Source organism: Larus michahellis, chromosome 12, assembly GCF_964199755.1.
Source record: "Larus michahellis chromosome 12, bLarMic1.1, whole genome shotgun sequence".
In the NCBI taxonomy this organism is placed as follows: domain Eukaryota; kingdom Metazoa; phylum Chordata; class Aves; order Charadriiformes; family Laridae; genus Larus; species Larus michahellis.
In genome coordinates this window covers 15190859-15212372 of record NC_133907.1, presented here as the reverse complement: position 1 = coordinate 15212372, position 21514 = coordinate 15190859, and the positions used below count along the sequence as shown (strand labels likewise).

At 55.0% G+C, this 21514-nt stretch overlaps 1 protein-coding gene across 6 annotated transcripts in view; it reads right to left on the bottom strand.

The window, feature by feature from the left end:
- Window positions 1-1472: 1472 nt before the first annotated feature.
- The window catches only part of CBFA2T2 (CBFA2/RUNX1 partner transcriptional co-repressor 2), a 66585-nt gene continuing 46543 nt past the window's right edge, over window positions 1473-21514 (bottom strand). For 4 of the 6 annotated variants that reach the window (XM_074605026.1, XM_074605029.1, XM_074605024.1 and 1 more), the window contains exons 2-11: window positions 19061-19204; window positions 15015-15256; window positions 12717-12806; window positions 11975-12156; window positions 10526-10779; window positions 9767-9852; window positions 8485-8680; window positions 6902-6970; window positions 6367-6557; window positions 1473-4248 (exon numbers count right to left, since the gene is read on the bottom strand). In XM_074605026.1, coding sequence (XP_074461127.1) covers window positions 3967-4248; window positions 6367-6557; window positions 6902-6970; window positions 8485-8680; window positions 9767-9852; window positions 10526-10779; window positions 11975-12156; window positions 12717-12806; window positions 15015-15256; window positions 19061-19204 — 1736 coding nt within the window. In that variant the 3' untranslated portion in view covers window positions 1473-3966. The remainder of the gene's footprint in view (window positions 4249-6366; window positions 6558-6901; window positions 6971-8484; window positions 8681-9766; window positions 9853-10525; window positions 10780-11974; window positions 12157-12716; window positions 12807-15014; window positions 15257-19060; window positions 19205-21514) is intronic. The other 2 variants (XM_074605027.1, XM_074605025.1) reach the window with 1 other exon arrangement.

Here is a 21514-nt window from a genome sequence, read left to right as displayed (position 1 = left end):
GCCGCTGTAAAATGCGCTGGTGCGACCAGTACAGAATGCCAAGGGCAAGTGGGGCTGCGCACAGGGACCAGTGGGGCAGCGAATGCCCTCAGGCGAATGCTTCCTGGCAGGGACAGTGCCCCTGTCCTTCCATCCCTGCCTGTCCCCAACACCCGGTGGGGTTCACCTGGCTTGTCATGGGTGTCCCCACCCCAATCCTGGCTCACCTGGGTTCTTGCCCTCAGCCCGCCAACCTCTTCCCACAGGTCCTGCTCCCAGAAACAGTCATTTGACAGTTTCTTCCTTAGTCCCCGGGTGCAGGAATTAAAATGGAGTTAATCTGTGGCTGCAGGGGCAGTGGGTACGGCTCCAGCCCAGGGACACTGTGTACAAGCTGTGCTGGACGTGCTGGTCACGGTGTTCTCCACCCCCCCTCCCCCCCCCCGCAGTACCATGGGGCCAAAACGGGTTTTGGGGGGGGGGGGTGGGTGGCTGGGTTTGGGGTGCTTGCTTTGCCCCAACAGGAGCTTCCCAGGGGCTCCCTGGGTTTGGGGTGCCGGGAAGGGAAACTGGCCGATGCTGGAAGCGATCTGCACAGATAGGCTCAGGAAAATTCCTTGTTGGGTGGGGGGAGAAGGGGGGGATTGCAGGCAGTGGTGCCAGCTCAGATGGGCACCCTCAAACCCCCAGCAGGCAGCAACCGGACCCCCCCGCCTCCCGGGGACGGAGTGAGCACACAGACTGACCCGGTTCCCATGCGGGACCCAGCCTCCCAGCATGCAATTATTTACCTCGTTATTGATAACTGCTAATTTCCCTGGCCAAATCCACAGTTTGCCACGACTGGGGGTGGCTCAGGCAGCTGTGAGACCCTGGCTCTGCTGCGCTGGGGGCCACGACCCCCCCCGCAGGAGCCAGACAGGAGGGGACGGGGGAAGCGCCGAGGCCGTGGGTCAGGCACGAGCTGCGCGGGGGCAGAGCCGGGGCTGGGAGAGGGACGGGCACCGGGGGCAGGCACGAAGGGCAGAGCTGGAGGGGACCAGCTTTGGGATTCCCGAGCTGCCGGCTCGGCTGGCTGCAGGGAACACCAGTGGCTTCCCCAGACCAGGTGGGGTTTGGCCCCCAGTTTTGGGTTTCTTAACCACTGGATTAGTGCTTGCAGCGGCCTGGAGACTGAAATCCTCCGATGAGGCAAATCGCGCCCGGTGGGCATCCTCAGGCAGCTGCGGGGACAGGGCTGGCACCGCCGGCCCCTTGTGACAGCACCTTGCAAGCTGTTCGCTCCTCAAATAAAAAAAAAAAAAAAAAAAAGAAAAAGCTCAGAAAAGAACATCTTTGAACAGGAACCCAAAGAAATCCCCAGGGCTCCTGCAGCAGCCTGTCGTCCCCGCAGCTCCCCCGGCCGAGGCCACGGCGTGGCAGCGTTCCCGCAGAAACCCCAACGCCGCCCAGACCTCTGCTGCTGCTGCGGAGGGAGGACGGGGGGAGCTGGCTGCTGAATATAGTCCTTTTATTGACTACTTTTCGAGTAGAACAAACTAAATACATCTGTAACAGTTTGGGTTCCTTTATACAGTACATTAAATAAGTTATGCACAGGAATGAAGTAACAAATTTCTATTACAGAATTCAATGTCAAAAAAAATAGAAACCTCAACCCAACGTCTTCCCATGTCTGAATTTCACATTTATCATTCCATGTTAAAAAAAAAAAAGAAGCAATTGTTCTAATCATGACTGTTAGTATTTCATTCATTTACACTGGGGTTAATTTTAATACACGGCCATCAAAGTTGCATGAGAATTATGGAAGACAATCTATTTACAAGCAATTTCTCCTGGCCCCTGCCCTGCTCTTCGTCCCGTATCCCACCTCGGGGCAGCTGGTGGGACGTCGCCACCGGCGTTAATTCACCTGAGGCTGCTCCCAATTTGCACCGTGTCCCCTTAGGGCAGGAACAGCCTCCACCCTCCCGGGAGGGGAGGGGGGTGCCAGGGCAGCCCCCTGGGCCCTGGTGCTCTCGCCAGCCCAACACCTTTGGCTGCTCCATACCGCATCCTCCTCCTCCTCCTCCTCCTCCATGCTACAGACTCAGCCAGAGATGCCCCTCAGCCCCTTTGTGCCGGGGCTGCCGCAGTTTGGGGTCACGCAGGTGCCTCCATCTCTCCCGGGTGAACACCCCCAGGCTGGTGACACCCTCCCTGGGCTGCCGTGGCCTCGCTGCTGCTGCAGGTCAGGGTGGCTCGAGCGTCGCTCCGCTTCGGGGCAGCCCCAATCCCACGGCGTGCTCGGCTCCCCCGAGCCCTGTCCCTGCCAAGGGCTCTGCCCCAGCGCCGTCTCCTGGGGGACACTCCAGAGCCGTCTTGAACCAGGTGACTTTGTGGCTTTTTTTGCGTAACAGAACCTGGCAGACACGGGAACCACCCGCTCCATCCCATGGCAGACACGGGAACCACCCGCTCCATCCCACAACAGCAGGTTCCCAAACAGCTCTCCCTAAGGGATAAATCTGGTTCAGCGGGTGGCTTGTTTATCCCCGGGCAGCCAGCGCTGCAGCCTCAGTGACGATTCATTACATCTCTATTATATGCCTCCAATTGAAAAAGTGATCAAAAATAATTTGGGAATTACTCGCCTCATTGGGCGCCAGCGCAGCGATCGCACAACACCAGTCAGGGCCACGCGGCTTTGCTGAATAGCTGCTTTTCCCAAGCAGCGCGGGAGATCGGTGCGGCTCCCCAGGGCGCGTGGTGGGTGTCGATGACGGGGTCTGCGCTGCCCTGAATCCCTCCTTCCCGGCCACAGCGCGGACTCTCCGGGCTGTGGATGTCTCCGGGCCAACCACGGCATCCCCACGGGACCTCACCCTCCCAGCCTGTGTTTTTGGGATGGTCTCCGATGGTGGGATGAGGCGGTGGTGGCTGCACGTCCCTGGGCATCGCTGGGGAGGGGGAGCGCAGACGGCGTCAGAGCAGCACCGCAGGAGCCCCCCGGGGCTGGGGGCAAGAATCGATGTTGGACACCAAGTCCTGCGTTTATTTTAGTAGTTTGGCCAATGCGCGTGGGGAAAACAGCCTATAAATAACCCATTGCAATCGCGTGAGGATCTCTGTGGTTAAAAACAACGGCAGTAACTCTCAAACCAACCACTTCCATGCAGCGAAAAAAAACCCACCACTTTCTGCATAGCAAACTAACGGCACCCAGGTGGAAAGGGCAATAACCGCCCGCAACCCATCCAGATTTGCTCTGCACGCTTTCCCCCAGCAAAGCTCCCACCCAGGGTAACACGTAACTGTCTGTCCCGTCACAGAAGGGGATTAAAACCAGGCCACGCAGAAGGGACCGTCCGTACCTCCCTGCTACTGACATTTGGTTTAGAGCAGACGACTCCTCTCCTCCCTCTCTGCAACCACCAGCTGCCAACCTGCAGGTGGGAGAAGGGAGCTTGGCTTCTGCCATTGCACTAGAGGACAAGATGCTCCAGCTGGGACATCGGCTCCGGTCTGTTCACAGCAACAATGGGCCACCAGCACGGCCACGGGAGACAGCGCTGTCTGGGAGCAAGGGGAAAAATAGATGCATATTATGGAAGAAACATGGCTGAAAGAGGAGGCGGCTTGGAGACTTCAGGAAAGGAGCCTGAGCATGTTTGACCCATGACGACGGTGCTCAGCATCTCCTGTGTGTGCTCTCCACTGAGTCCAGGTGCCCCCAAGCGAGTGCCCGGCTTCCTCCAGGTCCCGAATGCTGCTCCGGTAGCCCGGCAGAGAGACGGGCACGCAGGCATGGCCAGCACCAGTTCTTCATGAGCCACGAAAGGAAAAAGGCAGAATGAGATGGCAAAGCCCAAGTGTCGGTGCTCCAAGGAGGCGGCACGATGGGTCAAATGTGTCAAGTGATACAAGTCGCTGTGGGGCTTTCTTTTTTCGGCTTAAAAAGAACCCAGGGAAACTAATTAAATGGAGCGAACCAAAACTTCCCCTTCAGAGTCCGTTCGTTTCTATTGCTGTCACGGATGCTGGGGTGGAGGACCGGGAGGTGGTCGCCGAGGTCTTCTCCAGGGCCGGGCTGGGGACGCCATCCAGGCTCTTGGCGGCCGCTCGGCCCGTGGGCAGAGCCAGCGGCTTGCTCTGGCCGTGCAGGCCTTGGCCGCAGATCCGGTGGTGCCTCTCCCAGTCCTTGTGCTGGCAGAAGGAGCCGCAGTACCGGGCGATGTTGCAGCCGCTGCAGGTCTCGCTGGCTTTGCGACCGCAGTTCCAGCAACTCTGTGAGACCAAAGACACCACATCGTAAAACGGGTTTAGTTTCCAAGGGCTGGAGGACGGTGCTGACTCAACGGCTCTGGAGGGGACTGTTCAGCCCCCTCTGGCCCAGATTTACTAATATTAAGATGAGCAATCCATGAATGCCTGCTCTTTGCCAAGGGTACTAACCCCTACTTCTCCGTTCTGCCCAAAACTGCCTGCCAGACTGCACCGGTCACATCCTCTCCCCTAAATCCACCCAAATGCATAGAGGAAACAGCAGGCAAGGACTAAAAAACAAGCTGCAGATGCTGCTATTCGGTCTTTTTATTTCCCGTTTTAAGCAGCTCTATTTTGGTATCGCTCCCAGCCAAGAGCTCTCCACAGGGACTCCAGCGTGCTGCACAGGCAGCGTTTGCTTTGCACCCTGCCTCGCCGCACAAGAGGTCGGAGCAGGCTAATTTGGAAAAGAAAAAGCTCATTTGAAAGCTCCCCGGCCAGGTGGAAGCATTGCCAGAGCCCAGGCTTCACTCTGGAAGCGGAGCGGAGCCCCTCTGGCCTGCGGGAGAGGCGTCAGCTGGTGGCTCACGTCCTGTCACCGCCGCCTCCGGAGCGCGGGGACAAGGGGCGGCGCTGGGAGCTGCGGCTGCAGCTGCTCCGGGGAGGGGAGCAGGCGGATTTAGCCTTCCTGCAGCTGGACTGGTTTGTTAGCCATCGCGTACTGGGGAGGGCAAGTTAAGCTGGGGGAAAGCAACCTCCACCAGAGCCTGCCCGCCCCTCGCCCAGCCGAACGGGGCACCTTTCGCTGGCCACCAACTCTGCCACCACAAGCGAAAAGCTGTGGAAAGCAGGAGAGCGGGGTGGCGGGAGATGTATGGGACAGCCCTGTTGCGGGGAAAGGCAGCGAGATTCCCCACTCCCGGGGTCTGCAGCGGAGCCACCGGCTCCCAGCGATGATTCACGGGTTGGCAGCGAAGTGCCAAAGCAAGCTGGTCGGGGGCAAGCTGCTCCAGAGCCGGCGCGTCCCCGAGGCTCCTCGGTCTCCCGAGAGAAGAGGGACTCGCGGCCAAAATAAACCCCCACCTTGCAGTAACTCTTGGAAAACTGGGTCACTGCTCTCCAGCTGTTCATGCTTCAGGTGGTGTTTTTAAACCGTATTTCAAAGGTTGCACAGTGTGCCAGAACAGGCGACAGCTTTTCAACGTGTCCTTTAGAGACACTGGGAAGGTGGGGCTGGCGCTGGCAGGGGGATGCTGGGCTGCTCCTGAGGGCCTGCACCGCTCCCCGGGATGGCCAGAGGAGGAGGAGGAGGAGGAGGAGACTCCTCCGGTATTTCCCTATGGAGGAATCATCACTTGTCTCATTTCTTCCATGGCTTCCTGAGCAGTTCCACCCACTCCCATCATGTGTTTACTGACTGGTGCATTTGGCCTTCAGTGATTTAATCAGGAAATAGTATAGACGTATTCTCTGTAACACCACCGAATATTTACGTGGTTCCTGCCGTGCACAGGGACCCCGGCACCAGACCTCCCCGAGCCCCCGTCACAGCGGAAACCCAAACCCCGCAGGAGGAGGGAGGGACCGGCTGCCCGTACAGTCCCAGCGGGCACATAAACTCCACGTTCCCATCAGATTTTTGCTTGGCGGAAATAAAGCCTCTGCTCTTGCAGAGAAATCAAAACAAGAAGTAAATCACACGTGGATGGGAGGTGGCGGCGCAGGAATTAGCCAAGCAATTCTCCTTGCCTACTCCAGCTGGGATCTCCAAAGCTTAAAGAAGTGAGCTGCCAGCGAAGCAACGCTGAAGGTAATAACGACTGGAGGAGTAGAAAGAAATTCTCTAAGAGACACCCATTCAGCAGGTGCTGCTGGCCAGGACAAGCTAGGAGACATCCCTTCTTTTCCACTGTGCAAACGTCTCATTAGGTGTTACCAGGCTTAATAACTTAATTAGGCTGATTCCCCTGCCAGCAAAGAGGGGTTTTTAGGGTATCAACGCATCCTTTGAGTTATTGATTGGAGAGAGACTTTTGAAAGGGAAAAGAGACAGGACAAGCTCCGAGTCACTGCCGGGCAGGACCTGGAGACTTGTGAGTCTTTGGAAGTCCCTTCCTGGGATGTCCCCCGGCACCTTACCTCCGTGGACTCCTCCTGTTCGTTTATCACTAAGAAGGCATCCTCGGTGGCCTGGCGCTTGGCATCCGCGATCGTCTGCTCCATCCGAGCCCTCTCGGAGGCAATCATCTCAAACGCCTTCTGCTCGGCCTCCGCCACCGCCTTCTGCACCTCCGACATGGCCTGGCGCTTCACCTCGTTCACGGCTTCTTCTGGAAGAAAAGAGCAGCTTCACTCACCTGCCCGAGGAGCGGGACAAGCCCCTGGGAGATGACAGAGATGTCGGGATGCAGCAGTGTGTTGCCTGCGGTGGGGATGCCCCACGGGCAGGGGGTGACAAAGGGACACAGTCAGCACCAGCATCCCATGGGCTCCCCACTGGCACTGGGGAGGAGGAGCAGAGCCCGTGGGCAAACCCGGGCCATGGGTAGCCAGATGCGCACATCCCGGGGCTTTCCTGCAGCTTTCCTTCTCCCGCAGAGCAAATCCGCGGCATCTGTGTTTACCTCGACCGAGCCGGCAGAATCCCTCACCGAGGCTACAAGCAAACACTCACCAGCTTTTTTCCATATCTCTTCGGTGACGTAGCCCGTTCCTGACCTGCTGCTGAACTCCCGCAACGAATCTGTTGGAATAAGGGAGACAGGGAAAGGTTGGCAGAGCCTCGTCCCACCCGACCGCGGCTTCAGTGCCCAGCAAGTGCCCGGCACATCGTGGGGCAGGGGAGAATTAACCAGCTAAAACTCAAAGCAGAGCATTCCTACAGTTAAAGCCATTCACCAAACACTCAGATGATAAACTACAGCGTTTAATTAGTGCCTTGCATTATTTATGACACTGTATAACCTATTTCCATCTCCCGGTACTCTATAACAACAGGCAAGGCTTATAGATATATGCCATCAAACATCTGCACTGGCCATCGGCTTTGAGCATCAATCCCTATGGCCAGAAGTTTACATTAAAGGCAGCACTGTCCACTCTCAGGGACAATTCAAAAAATTGATGGACAAACTGTCCTGCAAGACCTCTTATGGCGAGAGGTATATACACCCCCCAGCACCCATAAGCCTGCCAAGAGCCTACGTGACAGATGGGGACGGTCACAGAAGCTTTTCAGAAGCCTCGTCCTGTGTTCTGTCTGCTCCCCTTTTTTTTAAGGCTTCAGAGTAATTTTCTGACGGGTCAAACCAAAAACTGATTCCCATCGAAGGCTGCTGAGAGAACCAAAGCGCTCCGGGAAGGCGGTGAGGTTATTTAAGCCTGGGCCGCCCCTGGGGATGCTTCTTCGTGTTCAACTGCACCTTCTCCCAATGGCAACGGAGCCGGAAAATCAGCCCTAGGTCCCACGAGGGGAGAAAGCATCAACAACGTTCCCGATTTATAAAAAGAAATGTTTGTATACAAACAAGTTAAATGTATACAAAATTGAGAGTTTCAGTTCGACGTTTATTATTGTTGTTAGAAAACCTCCATCTTCATCACTGAATGATCAGGGTTTTATTTTCAACGTTTGATTTGCAGCAGTTTTATTTGGACGGAAATTAGAATTACATCCAAAAGCGTAAAAAGGGCATTTCAGACTTGGTTTTTTGTAAAGGGCCAAAACCTCTGCATACTAGAGGGGAAATATAGTCAGCCTTAATAAAGTTAAGTTGACTCATGATACAAAAATAGAATTAATAACTCAGGTAGCAGCTCTTACGCTTAGAGCAGTCTTTGGTATTTTTAGAATTAGAAGACCTTGACATTTAGAATCCTTTAGGCAAGACAGACTGGAAGAGGGGTGGAACCAACCATTTCTCCTGCCTTTTCACCCCCCGCTTTCTCAGCTTTGAATGAACTTGGCTGGGCTCGGGCAGCACGTACGGCTCAGTGACAAGGAAGATGCTCCTCTCCTGGCACCAGAAGGTGCTGCCGCTGCCCAAAGGTGCCCTCAGCCATCAGCAAACGCTGCTTCCAGGAGCTCAGCCAGCTCCTGTCCCATGACTCGTCTCTCTTCAAAGCTTTGAGAACAGCAATGCGCTTCTTAAGTATGTAATTTATAATTTGAATATATTAGCATCACCTTATGCCTAAGATAGCTTTGTGGTAATTAGACACCTACTTAAAAAAGGTCGTGGCCCACCCCTCGCCTACCGCTGCCGATGGAGTCGGAGCTGCTGGGGCTGTGCTGCCGGGAGATGAGCTCGCCGCCCGCCTTCCGCGGCTCCGCCGTCTCACTGCATCGCCTCTTCCAGTAGTTGAGCTCTTCCCGATCAGCCTCCTGGCAGCGCCGCAGCACCGCCATCGAGCGCCGGGTCTTCTCCACCATCTCCATGATGCAGTTCAGCGCCTGCAGGGAGGAAAAGTGTTTTCAGCCTTGCCGCCCCCTTGTGAGGTCAATTCCTCGTCAGAGGTACCCCGGGGACCATCCCAGGAAGATGAAACGCGAGGTCGTTTCACAGGAACAGGCTCCGGGCAGAGTATTTCGGGTGATGCACTATTCAGACAGGTGGATAAGATTGGGACCATACCCACAGGTGCAGCAGTGATGCTGAGCAGCACCACCTGGAAGGAGCTGATGGCACCTGCACCATGGGGCTTTGTCACCGTAGGAAGTTTAGGGCTACACTTCTAAAGGTGGAGGTGAAAAAAACCCACTTTCCTATGGGAATAGGGTGTCCATGCAAGGGCTGGCTGCGATCCTGGTGCCAGCTCTCCATAGCCACATCCCAGCTCACAAATATTCAGCTATGGGGCCTCTACTCCCCAGCCCTCTGACCATCCGTTTTAGAGCACAGGCAAGCATGGGGTCTCGCTGCATTTCTGATCAAAGTGGAATTTCAATCCCACCTCTTTGGGGGAAACGCTCCAGTGAAGTGCTTGGATGAACAGCCTTGCTCAGAGGGGAAAAAACAGACTGCAGAAAGTCTGCCAGGAGCACCAGGTCTTGCTGGTGGTACCTTGTTGAGGCTCACAAAAGGCTGGCAGCCCAGGAAAAAAATTCTTCAAAAAATAATGATGCATTTACTTATTCTGTAAAATCTCCATCCTTGCTGCATATAGCACACCTGCAGGCTTTTTGGTCCAGTGCTGGCCTGGGCTGCTGCAGAAAAGACTTATGAGGGGTTGGGTTGGGTTTGGTTGCTCAGCCAGCCAGGGCACCACATGGCTCTGCAGGAGAAGCTCCCCAGCTCCAGACACTTTGTCCCGAGTGATTTTGGCTTCCGCTGCCCATGGGCAGAGAAAACCTGCCAGGAAAGTGCTACTGCTCCTACCTGCCCTCCCCGCCATCCACCTTCTTGTGGTGGCTTGATCCTCTACAAGCCACCAGGAAAGCCTGGATATGGTATCAACAACAAGAAAATAACGAACTGGAGCAGGTCCGCTGGTTTGCTGCGTCCCACAGAGCCTCCCACACCTCCTGCCGCTTCCTTACGTGATCAAGATGCTTCCACTCGTCAGCCCACTCTCTCTCCGTTAAGCGGTGGTCCACCAGCTCGTCCTGGTATCCTCCATTCAAACCTGCAACAAACCACAGCCAGAAGAATGATGAGATGGACCAATTGCTTTCAGTGCTGGAGAGGGAAGGTGGCTCCGAAACAATAATGAAGAGCTTTATCTCCAGCTACGTATAGCTGGGATTTTAAAACACATCTCAAGGAGGTGGCCCTACAGGAGCAATTCCACGCCGGCAGTCTGCGTCACTGCCTCGGAAGTGCTCCAATCCACTCCCGGGTCTGGATCTGACCTGCTTGGGGAGCTGGCTCCCTTCTTATACACCCACAGGAGCTCAGAGCTTGTGATTCAGGCTGCCCTGCTGGAAACACAGCGTGCACCTCCCACACACCCCCGGGGAGAAACAGGGTGGGGGGGTCAGGCTCTGCTCGCCTGCTTTAGAGATCTTGGCAAGGTTCATTTCTACTTCCCTGCCCTGTACTCCTGCCTGGTTGGCTATATTCAACTCATGCATCGGGTCCTTCCTCCTCATCCTCGGTGGCTCCAGCCTTTACGTGTACAAACTCTCAATCTTCCCATTTTTAACCTCCCACAGTCAGTTGTTTCCTCTGAATTTCTGCTGAGGAGGTGCCCAGCATTACACAGCTTTGGGTGCCAGTGGCCAAGCACAGAGCAGGGCCAAAGCTCAATTGGTGGACCTCAGAGCTCCTACAACTCAAAGCACTCCAGGCTTCCTCACCAAGACCACCGTGCCTGTCCCGAATCTCTCTGTGCTCCAACATCTTGCTGGGATCCCTGTAGAGGTGGGAGGTGGCGATATCTTCCAAGGTGTAGTGCTGGAGGGGCGGCGGGGTGGGGTGGAACTGCCCCCCGGGGTTCATCAGCGGGATGGTCAGGGCAGGGCTGTGCCGGGGCGCGGGGCTGATGGTGCACACCCTCTTGGCCGGAGGCTCCGTCGGCAGCGGCTCCCTCTCAAAGCTGTTGTCTTCCCTTCTGCAACCACAGCGGCAGACAGAGGTATTCGTTAGCACCGCATAAACATACTCGGAAAGGGAAAGATGTGGATTTCGAAGCAGCAGAGTTTGGGCAGCGATGATTTTACCAGGGGGTAAAAGCAGGGAGTTAAACCAAACACGCTCAGCTTGGGAACAAATCCATAAAATGACCCCGTCAAAGAAAAAGTTCAAGACGCTCAAGTGTTGTGATTCATCTTTCTGAGCATGACCAAATTAAAATTTCACAGTTTTTATGAATTTGAGGCATGTTCCACATAATTACATAACAACTTTTAACTTGGAATAAAAAGTGGTGAAAATGAATCGCATCCTTCCCAGCCCTGACAGTGCCTCCGCTCCACTCGCCGGGTGGGGAGGAGGAGAACGGCTCAGCTCTCCAGCTCAGGCTTTTTGGTGCTACCCAACAAGTCCCTCTGGAGCAGAACCTGCCTGAGAGAGGATCCCAACCTGAACTCACATTGCAGGAGAAGTCATCATGGAAGGGTGAGAGTTTGAATGGGCCTTAAAGATCATTCAGTCCCACCTCCCACCAGACCAGGCTGCTCCAAGCCCCGTCCAACCTGGCCTTGAACCCCTCCAGGGATGGGGCAGCCACAGCTTCTCTGGGCAACCCGGGCCAGGGGCTCACCACCCTCACAGCAAAGAATTTCTTCCTGATATCTAACCTAAATCTCCCCTCTTCCAGTTTAAAACCATCCCCCCTCATCCTATGGCTCCCCTCCCTGATCCAGAGTCCCTCCCCATCTCTCCTGGGGAGGGGCTGGAAGGGGCTCTAAGGTCTCCCCGGAGCCTTCTCTTCTCCAGGCTGAACCCCCCCAACTCTCTCAGCCTGTCCTCACAGCAGAGGGGCTCCAGCCCTCCCAGCATCTCCGTGGCCTCCTCCGCACCCTCTCCAACAGGTCCATGTTCTTCTCATGTTGGGGGCTCCAGAGATGGATGCAGTACTCCAGGTGGGGTCTGATGAGAGTGGAGCAGAGGGCATGCAGGGCCAGAACCACCTCCCTTGCCCTCCTGGCCATGCTTTGGTGTCTTATTAACAGCCAGAATAGCTGTTGGGAGTGGTAAGATCCTACAGTTTAGCCCTGGATGCTGCTTGAAGCTTTAACAGCAGCAAAGTTGAAACAAAATTCACGACTTCAAGAACTTGGCAAAGAGATGAAAGCTGGTTTTACCTGTCCGGACTGTGCCTCTTCCCATTCCCGTTCACCTCGATCAGCAGCTCGGAGGAGTCGGCAGGGGACGTGGTGTTTGTGTTCAGCAGGATGTGCTCGTGCTGCGCCAGGTACTGGGAGGGCGTCTGCTTGGCAGCCCGGGCGCAGTGCAGCAGCTCTCTCTGCAGCAGCGGGAGGTTGGCCTGGAAAACAAGTATGGAAAATTAGGCAGGCTGCGGGCAGGCGTTTCCAGCAGGTTTGCTCTTCATATAAACCCTCAGAGCAATAACACCTACAGCCTGTGGCCCCGACTCAGCATCCTCCAGGCCCTGGTGCCTGCACTGTCAGATTTACCCGTATTTTCTCAAGACCTGAGGATGACCTGACATCAGTGCGCCCAAAAACCAAGTATTGTGGGAATCGCTCTGTGCTTCCAGCATCTAACCACCCCAGACACGGTCCGTATGCCAACGTGTCAAATATTCTAGATCTGAACATTTGCAAGTAAGATTATAGGATCAGAAGCTGCCGAATGGAGCTTGGTTTGTCTCCTTTATCCCTAACATACAAGCAGACATATGTGGCACTCGTTATAACGTGAGCTTTCCGCAAGCCAGTCCCACATGGCCACTGCTACGGTCTGTGCAGTCTGTCTTGGACTTCAACAAAATTGCCGCGGCGGTTGAAACGAGAGCTTTCCCAGCAACGACACACTGCCAAGCGGCACAGACCGGCACACGGAGCCCCACCAGCTCCCTGTCACCTTCAGAAAGGGGATCACAAATGGCCGGAGGGGGAAGTTCGTCGCCTCTTGCAGCTTGCAGTGAAATTCCTCGATTGTCACCGTTGAGTTCTGGGAAAAGAAATTAAGAAATGAAATGACATTTTGTTCTTATTTTTAGACATGTGGGAAACAGTTCCAAATGAACAGAACTGGAAGGGAGACTGCATCTGCCACGACAGGACTGACAATGTTTGCATCAGATCCTGCCTAACGCAGCCAAAAAGACACAGGCCAATGGACTAGAAATGCTGCACCAGGCGAGGGGTGAAGGCTGTGCACAGCCAGGCGCTGCCCGCTTGAGCATCCTCCCAGCCCGGACCGGCTCCAGGAGACAGCAGGACCCAGCCGGCACCTCCTGCACCCTGGCCAGGTGGCCTGGGACAGGCTGCGGGGAGCCAGACAGCGATTCCAGCTGCTCAGAGCTCTGCATCTTCCTCTCCTCCTTCCTCCCTTTCAGCTTATCTCATCTAACCCATCCACAAAGTCACCACCAGTCCACTGCCTGCCCCACCAGCATGGTCCTCCCCTGGCCCAACCTTGCATACCCTGTGGCCGTTTAGGCTGGGTGCTCCCTGGGACAAGCAGCATTTAATAACTTGCATATAAAAAGTTCATCCCTGCAGCAATTACCGCAATCAATAGTGAGAACAACAGCCAGAGGAACCTAGACAGCTTATCCTTTCACTTCCAAAAGCAAAACGATATCCAAAAGGATGCCCTACATCCACGGAAATATATATACACCTTCCTTCTTCAGCAGCAGCATTTTGGTTCAGGTGTTCCAGCCCCCGAGGCCGTGGACAGACCCCTGTTTGCTCTGCCCACGCCAACCTTGGACGCAGAAATACTGCAGGCTGCCTGCAGGCCAGCTACCTCTGCTGCGGGCTGAGCCTCAAAAGAAACCTGCCAAAAAGCAGAAGCTAGCTCAGGAGCAGCGCTGGGTGCCGCAGCGGAGCACAGCCGGGCCAGCGGCGTGGTGCCCGTGCTCCAGGGTTTCCACTCAGGGCGTGGGGCTTGCACAGTATTTCTACCAGTCAGTTTGTATACCTGCAAACATTAGTCACAATTCCTTCGCAGGACCTGTTCGCTTGTTTTTTGAAGGGTGTTTTCAGCTCTCGGTAGCTGCAGAAGGGCATGAGGGCGCAGAGGGACCATTAATGCAGGCACCACCTCCAAGCCCAGCTCTCGCAAACCCAAGGGTGGGAGTGTAGAAGAAGGGCAGAGGACGCGTACAAGTTATTTACCAAGCCTCTTCCTGTAGCTGCACCTTCAGATTGTCGCAAACAAAGAATCAATGCCTTTGGCAATGCGGGCAAATATGCGATCAGCAAAGCGGCAGCACACCAGAAGCCCAGACCTCCCATCTCGCAACAGCCTTCCCATCTTCTGCAGACCTTGGTGTCACCCTTGCTGTGTTAGTGGGCTTGGATAAGACATGCAATAGCAGCCCACAAAGAGGAAAAAAGCCCTTTAAATACACGCCATGTTCACCACCGCGTATAATAAATGAAATCTTTGAAGCGCCACGATATTCCCTACACGCTTAGAATCACAGAATAGTTTGGGTTGGAAGGGACCTTCAAAGGCCATCTAGTCCAACCCCCTGCCACGAGCAGGGACATCTTCCACGAGATGAGGTTGCTCAGAAGCAACTTGAGAGCAGAGAAGCACCAACAGCTTCCCAGACCCAGCTCCTGACCGGCACCTCTGCTTTTTCCATTACACCCAGCCGCCCCGCCGAGCGAAGCAGCGCGGAGTTCGCACACACTGAAGTCAGGGCAGCGCTAACGAAGCGGTGGCTAGAACTGGCATTTTTTTGTAAATTGATCCACGGTCAGGGCCAGGTAATCACAAATCTGCACAAGCAAGAAAATACCTCTCTAGTACCAAACTACAGGCTCCCCTGAATCGTGTGAAAAGTTTCATTTACGAGGGGAAATGGAGAAACGCAGCATTGCCCATGGCTTCCAGCGAGCCCATGGCACCAGGGCTGTATAAAAAAGCTTAGTCTAAATCTTTCCAGGTTTTCTTAAGTTCATCTGGACCCAAGCTCATGCCAAAGCTTTTTGAAGACATAAAAAAAAAAAAAAAAAAAAAAAAAAAGTCAGCAACTTTAGCAGAAAACATTAAACATTACAGAGTCTTGCTCAGTCAACAGCTCTGCTTATGAAGACGTAAACAGAAAATATTGTGTAACACGGGCACGGGCCGGCTGCCAGCATCCCATCGCCAAAATGGTCTGGCAAAAGCAAAGCGGGGCCGGTGTGCAGGGCTTACCACCAACGCCAGGACAAGGGTCCGGACCTTCTCCCCGATCTCCGGTGAGATGTCGTTGCCGAACTGCTGGAGGGTAGTGAGGAAACGCTTCAGCTTGCTGAGCTGCCGGGCGCCGCACGTGGCCGGGAGCTGCTGGTTCGTCAGTGAGGAGGAGGAGGAGGAGGAAGGACCGTTGCTGAAGCGCTGGGGTGGGGATGGTGCCCCATTCAGCGTCGGGGGGGAATGGTTTATTCCGTTGGGCACTGCAAACAGGAGACAGAACCGTTATTGAGCCTCGGATGGGCACGTCTCAGCAGTCTGGTGGTTAAGAGGATCCATCTTCCACCCAAGAGCCGGGAGCTGGTGCTTAATTGTCTCTAGAAAACAGGGCAAGAGCCAGAAACGGGGCAGAGCAGAGCCCGCAGGCAGTGCTGGAGGGCACCCAGAGATGGAGCTGGTCAGGGCAACACGTGTGCCTTCTCCTCGCCCTCCCCCTGCACTGTCGGGATGCTCCGCAGCCCCCAGCACAGGGGAACCACTTGCCCAGCCAAGGCGTCCCTTACGGGATCGCTCAGATGTGATTTACACCACAGCCAGTGAATTCCCTGACATTTCTCTCCTCCATTCGGCAAGCTTCATTTCCAGGGCCATCAAACAGGGACAGAATGCGGACTCAACGGAGAAGGGACACCTCCATTCGCACTCGAGGCAGCCCGGGAGGACGTGGGGTCAGGCTGCAGAAAGCCAGTGCCGCGGCAGACTGAGCTGTGCCGTATGCTCAGCCCGAGGCATTAAATGTGCTTTAGCTCAAAGTTTACAGCCCTCGGCAAGAATTACCGAGCAGCGTTTTCTGGTCTGCGTCAGGCAGAAAATGACACCAGATGATCCGAGTATCCTTCCCAGCCCCGTCATTTACAGTAAGTCATCAGTGCTCGTTACAGCCGAGGTCCCATTAACAGATACTGCGGCTCAGGTGCCTTCTCCTCACCCCGAGGAGAGCCGGCAGAATCCTGCCCCGCAGCGCCCACCCGCCTACCTCCCCGGGGATTTACAGCGAATTTCGCAAACGCAGTTGTTTTTTCCAACCTGGTCCCATCTGCAACTTTGCCTCCCGTAAGCGGCGAGCACGTCAAAACAAAACGAAGGGTTGGAAGTTCGGGAACTCGGCAAGGGATTAAAATAAATTGTTGACATCCCCGCACCACCATTGTGCAATCTAAAGCCCTGTCTGAAGAGCAGCTGTGCGCTGGGGGCCCCAACTCAGTACAAACCCAGAATTTTAGAGGTGAAAAGTACATCATTGTAAATACAGTTTTAGCTGCTCCACTGGGCTATCCTTAAAAGCCCGGCCCTGAATCCCTCATGGATATAAGGGCTGAAGAGAAGACCACAAGCTCTAAAACGCATTTCAAACGGTGGCATTCAGAGGAGAAGCACTGAAGCCACCCAGCGGAGCTGCCGCTCGCACACGGGGCAGGGCAAGGTGTGTGCTGTGACGGCGCAGCAACTTGGAAAAAAAGATGCCGAAATTTCCACTGCAGCTTCGTGAGGATTACACCAAGTCCTCACAACCCCAGTGAGGGTTTTTCGGAGAAGGCAGGAGGTACTTGAACAGTTAAACGGCTCTGGGGCACGCCGGGGTCGGAGGCTGGAAAGGCTCCACGCACCTGGACTTGCCGTGGTGAGCACAGGAGGGAAGCCGAGAAGATTAACCAGAGTCGGTTAAGATGCAAGGGAAAGATAAGGCCAAAGAGACCATCAAAGGTGGTTCCTGCTAACCAGGGGGTGACGGGCTCTTCTGGGGCATAACAAAGATGTGTCCTTTCGTAGACAAATGATGAAACGAAGGCAAAGGCCAGGATTGAGAGGATGGAGGTGCAAAGGCAAAGCAAGCTCATGCCTTTCGTTATGGAGCAATGCAACCTGAAAAACTCCTGCCCGCACCGGCTCCCCCAAGGCAGCAAAGGAGCAGAGACGTTCTGCAGGTACTTGCAGGGTTAGCTACCAGCAAACACAGAGCTATGCGAAAGGCAAGGCTTCTGGCAATTACTCATAACGAGCACTTATTTCACAATACAAGTGTTATAAATAGGGGGGAAAGCTGCCCAGAGAAGCTCCTCTCAAACAACAGAGGCCTGCGCAGCTCTGCGCTCTCCGGCGGCTGCGACCGAGGCGCTTTACCCCCTTCTCTATTTCGCTTCCTCTTATTCTTTCAAATGAAAGACCAGGGAGAGCAATGGGCTCTATTTATACCTGGGGAGAAGCAGGGGCTGTGTGACCCACCTGGGGGCTGCGGGGGACCCTTGGGAGAGGCTGCCAAGGATGGGAGCGTCGGACGTTGGTGGGCTGGGGCGATGCCAGGGAAGCGGAGCGAGCTGGGCTGGCTCGGGGCTGCCGTTAGACGCAGCCCCCATAACCGCTCTCACCCTGCCTGACCCTCCTGCAAACGGTGTCACCGCAGGGCGGCTGGCAGTTATCTGATCCTGCGCATCGCCAGGATCTGCTCTGCCACAGACCACAGCGCCGGGCTGGTACCACGATTTCCAGGTGAGAAGACAGTGATGAAGCAAGTGAAGCGGAGTACGGAGATCGGTGAGATTACGGCTTTGGAGAGAGGAGGATGAAAATTCCTGGGAAGATAAAAGTCACCATCTAGGGCTTCTCTGTTAAATTCTGCCTTAGGTCCTCAATAGTCAAAGGCTTTCGCTGTTTCTCCAACCCTTTTGTTAGCGATCCGCAGGCAGGCACAGCCTTCCTCCAGCACGCTCCTCCTCGCCTGCCCAAGCCATGGGCTTTTACAAGGCAGGGCACACACCCGCTGACTCTGACCAAGGCCTTTTGGCACCACCAAGAAGTTAAAAAGCAAGAATGAACTTCACTGCAGGTTGCATCTCTCATCTCTCTCTTGGAAAGAGACAATTAAGCCATTTGCAATCAGCAGATCCAGGCTCCTTGGCCCTTAGCAGCGTGCCAAGCAACCTCATTGGAAAAATTAATTTCTGTCACTTTGCTAATGGTCTTTTTCTGCCTGAGCAAAAGGAGAGCCATTAAAAACCCCTCAGCGCATTAAGATGGGGACAACGTGTCTGGCGGGATAACCCGGCGATTAGTGCTATTGCCAGCATCACGCAATACATCACTGTGTGTCCTGAAAGAGGCTGGATTGTAAATCTCCGAAATCCACTGCCAGCGTGAAACTCTGAGATATCCCAGACACTGCTGTGCACGGCAAAGCAATGCAGAACCAGCCAGGGAGACGCTCAACACGGGGGGAAAAGGGTGAGGAGAGCCTGGAAAATACATACTTGCCACGTGCAGGGCCAGATAACTCCGTGCCCAACAAGGTAAAGCAGCTTTGCTCCGGAATAACGCTTTTTAAAAGATATTACATGGCTGAAATGTTGGCTAAGGGAGAAAAAAAAAAGAGTCTTTCCAGGCTATAAGAAAAGACTGTACGTCCATCCCGTCTGTGGAGTCACCTCTGAGCAACACCTTGCCAGAAGCAGTGGGTGCAAGGCCGCGCTAGAGCCGGGCAGGGCCGGGATCTACTGCGGCTTCATAGCAAAGATTATAAAGTGAAGATGGAGAAAAGAGAAGCTGGATGGACAGCAAGGAATTTCTGAGGCTGGGAAATTAAAAAAAAAAAAAAAAAAAAAAAGGAAAAAACTTTCTAATCTCAGCTGCAGAAACTCTGCCTGCAAAGTGAGATACAGCAGAGCGGGAATTAACTCCTCCAAAAGCTACAGTGAAAAGCTCTTGGCTTGTTTGAAGCCGACCTGATAAAGGACTGCAATTTCTTAAGGAGTTTATGGTGGAAATCAAGGCTGCACCTGCAGGGAGAGGGACTCAAGGCAGCACCGGGAGCGAGGTAGGAGCAGGCAGGGGGGTGGGATGGGGATTACAGACCCCGTCATACACCCTGCATATGTAGCAGAACCGCATGTAGCCGTCCCCCCTCCCCGACAGCCGTGCCGACGGCTGAGACACCCCCAGTGACTTCTACAAGCAGAGCCTTCCCTTCTGGCTCAAGCTGGTCGCAGGGAAAAGCAGCGTTACAGGGGTCTTACGTGCAGTCGGGGTGAAGGACACCGGGCGGGGGCCGCCGGGATTCACGGGGGGCAGCGGCGGCATGTTGGGAGGAGAGGACCTGGACTGGATCTTCACTTCCACGGGCGATCCAGGCATCACTGGCACCCTCTTCTCACCAGCAACTGTACGAAGAGAAGGTGGTAAAGCTTAGTGACAGTCATGGACAAGCATCTCCCTGCCCAGAACACAGAATTACAAGGGTCAAGATAAGAGGTGGCAGACACCCAGGGTGCAGCAGGTGTCCCGAGATGCTGCCGGGCAGGCTCAAGATGCCCGTCTTCACCACCCCAGTCTCTCCACCGCATCTTCCCACCCCTCGTGCCTGAAGATGCTTCCTCAAAGTATTTCTGCCTGTTTGCTTTGCTTTCCCCCCTCTGCCTAAGATCCCCTCGGCACTCCCCAGATGTGCCCACACGCACCTCGCCAGCGTGCACGGGGTGACACTGGGGTGACACTGGGGAGGGGTGCCACGATTTCACCCCCAGCCCTGCTCCCCTACCAACAAAAACACGCTCCAAAGTGGCCACTTTGGCAAACAGCTCTCTGATCAGTTTTACAGGTTTGCTTTTTAAAAAAACCCTCACAAATTAGATGTTCCTGCACCTCCTCTTGCACCGGGGCCGTCCTCGCTGCCCAACGCAGCCTTGTGCACACACGCACCCTGGCACGCACCCCATGTTCATGCTGCCGGACCCTGAGACGGCTTCTCTGGAGGAACTGCTGGCTCGGAGCCATGCAACAGGCACCCCGGTTTGTAGGTGGGTGCCAGCCCCGTGTGCAGCAAGCAGCCGAAATCACCACGGAGCTGTAAAAATGGGCCAACATCAGCTATTCACACCCTCTCTCCTGCCTGGAGCTTCTAGTGTCTAATACAGCGCCAGCTCACACCGCAGCTTCTGTTTCAGCGTCTGAGGGTCCCACATGAGGACCACCCTCTAGTCGGATGTCCCAGCTCAGCCGAACATTGCAGCCATGCTCCTGGCTCCAGTTTGGCTGAAATCAGCCTAAAAAGGCATCCTTGAGGGAAAAGGAGGAAATATGTGTTTATGCAAGCCTTGGGGGCTTGGGAGGATTTTTTTCTAGGGTTTTTTTGGTTTTTTTTTTCGGTTTTTTAAAACCAGACAGCTCAGCAGATAAAGCCTAAGCATCTCCAAAAGTGCAGGTCCCATGGGAACCACCACCACCACCCCAGGGGTGCTCCATGCCAGTGGCTCCAGCATCTGGCTCGCACACAAGCAAGCACGGCCACTCAGCGAGGCAGCCGAAGGGGGCACGGCTGAAAAATGACACGTGTGCAGGGGTTCTGTGTCACCCAGGATCATAGAATCATAGAATGGTTTGGGTTGGAAGGGACCTTTAAAGGCCATCTAGTCCATCCCCGCTGCGATAAGTGGGGACACCTCCCACTAGACCAGGCTGCTCCAAGCCCCGTCCAACCTGGCCTTGAACCCCTCCAGGGATGGGGCAGCCACAGCTTCTCTGGGCAACCTGGGCCAGGGGCTCACCACCCTCACAGCAAAGAATTTCTTCCTTGTTTCTAGTCTAAATCTCCTCTCTTTCAGTATAAACCATTTCCCCTCATCCTATGGCTCCCCTCCCTGATCCAGAGTCCCTCCCAACCTTCCCTGGAGCCCCTTTAGGGACTGGAAGGGGCTCTAAGGTCTCCCCGGAGCCTTCTCTTCTCCAGGCTGAACCCCCCCAGCTCTCCCAGCCTGTCCTCACAGCAGAGGGGCTCCAGCCCTCCCAGCATCTCCAGGGCCTCCTCTCCAACAGGTCCATGTCCTTCTGCTGTTGGTGGCCCCAGAGCTGGAGGCAGCACCGCAGAGGGGTCTCACAGAGCGGAGCAGAGGGGCAGAATCCGCCCCCCCCCCCCCCGCTGGCCACGCTGCTGGCGATGCAGCCCTGGATGCTGGGGGCTTTTTGGGCTGCCAGTGCACATTGACGGGTCATGTTGAGCTTCTCATCAACCAACACCCCCACACCCTTCTCAGCGGGGCTGCTCTCCATCACTTCATCCCCCAGCCTGTATCGATACCAGGGCTTGCCCTGACCCATGTGCAGGACCTTGCACTTGGCCTGGTAGAACTTCTTGAGGTTGGCACGGGCCCAACTCTCAAGCTGTCCAGGTTCCGCTGGATGGCATCCCATCCCTCCAGCACGTCGACCGCACCGTGCAGCTTGGTGTCATATACAAACTTGCTGAGGGCGCACTCGATCCCACTGTCCATGTCACTACTGGTCCCAACACAGACCCCTAATCAATCCAGAGGGATCAGTCCTGATGCCTCGTTAAGCCACAGAAGAAAGGTATTAAAGCACATGCTGTAATCCAATCAAATTAGATAACAATCTAATTTGTAATCCACAGTTTTTACAAGTGTCTGTCAGCTGTAAGAAAATCACCTTTCAAGGCCTGGCAACGCAATTAAACA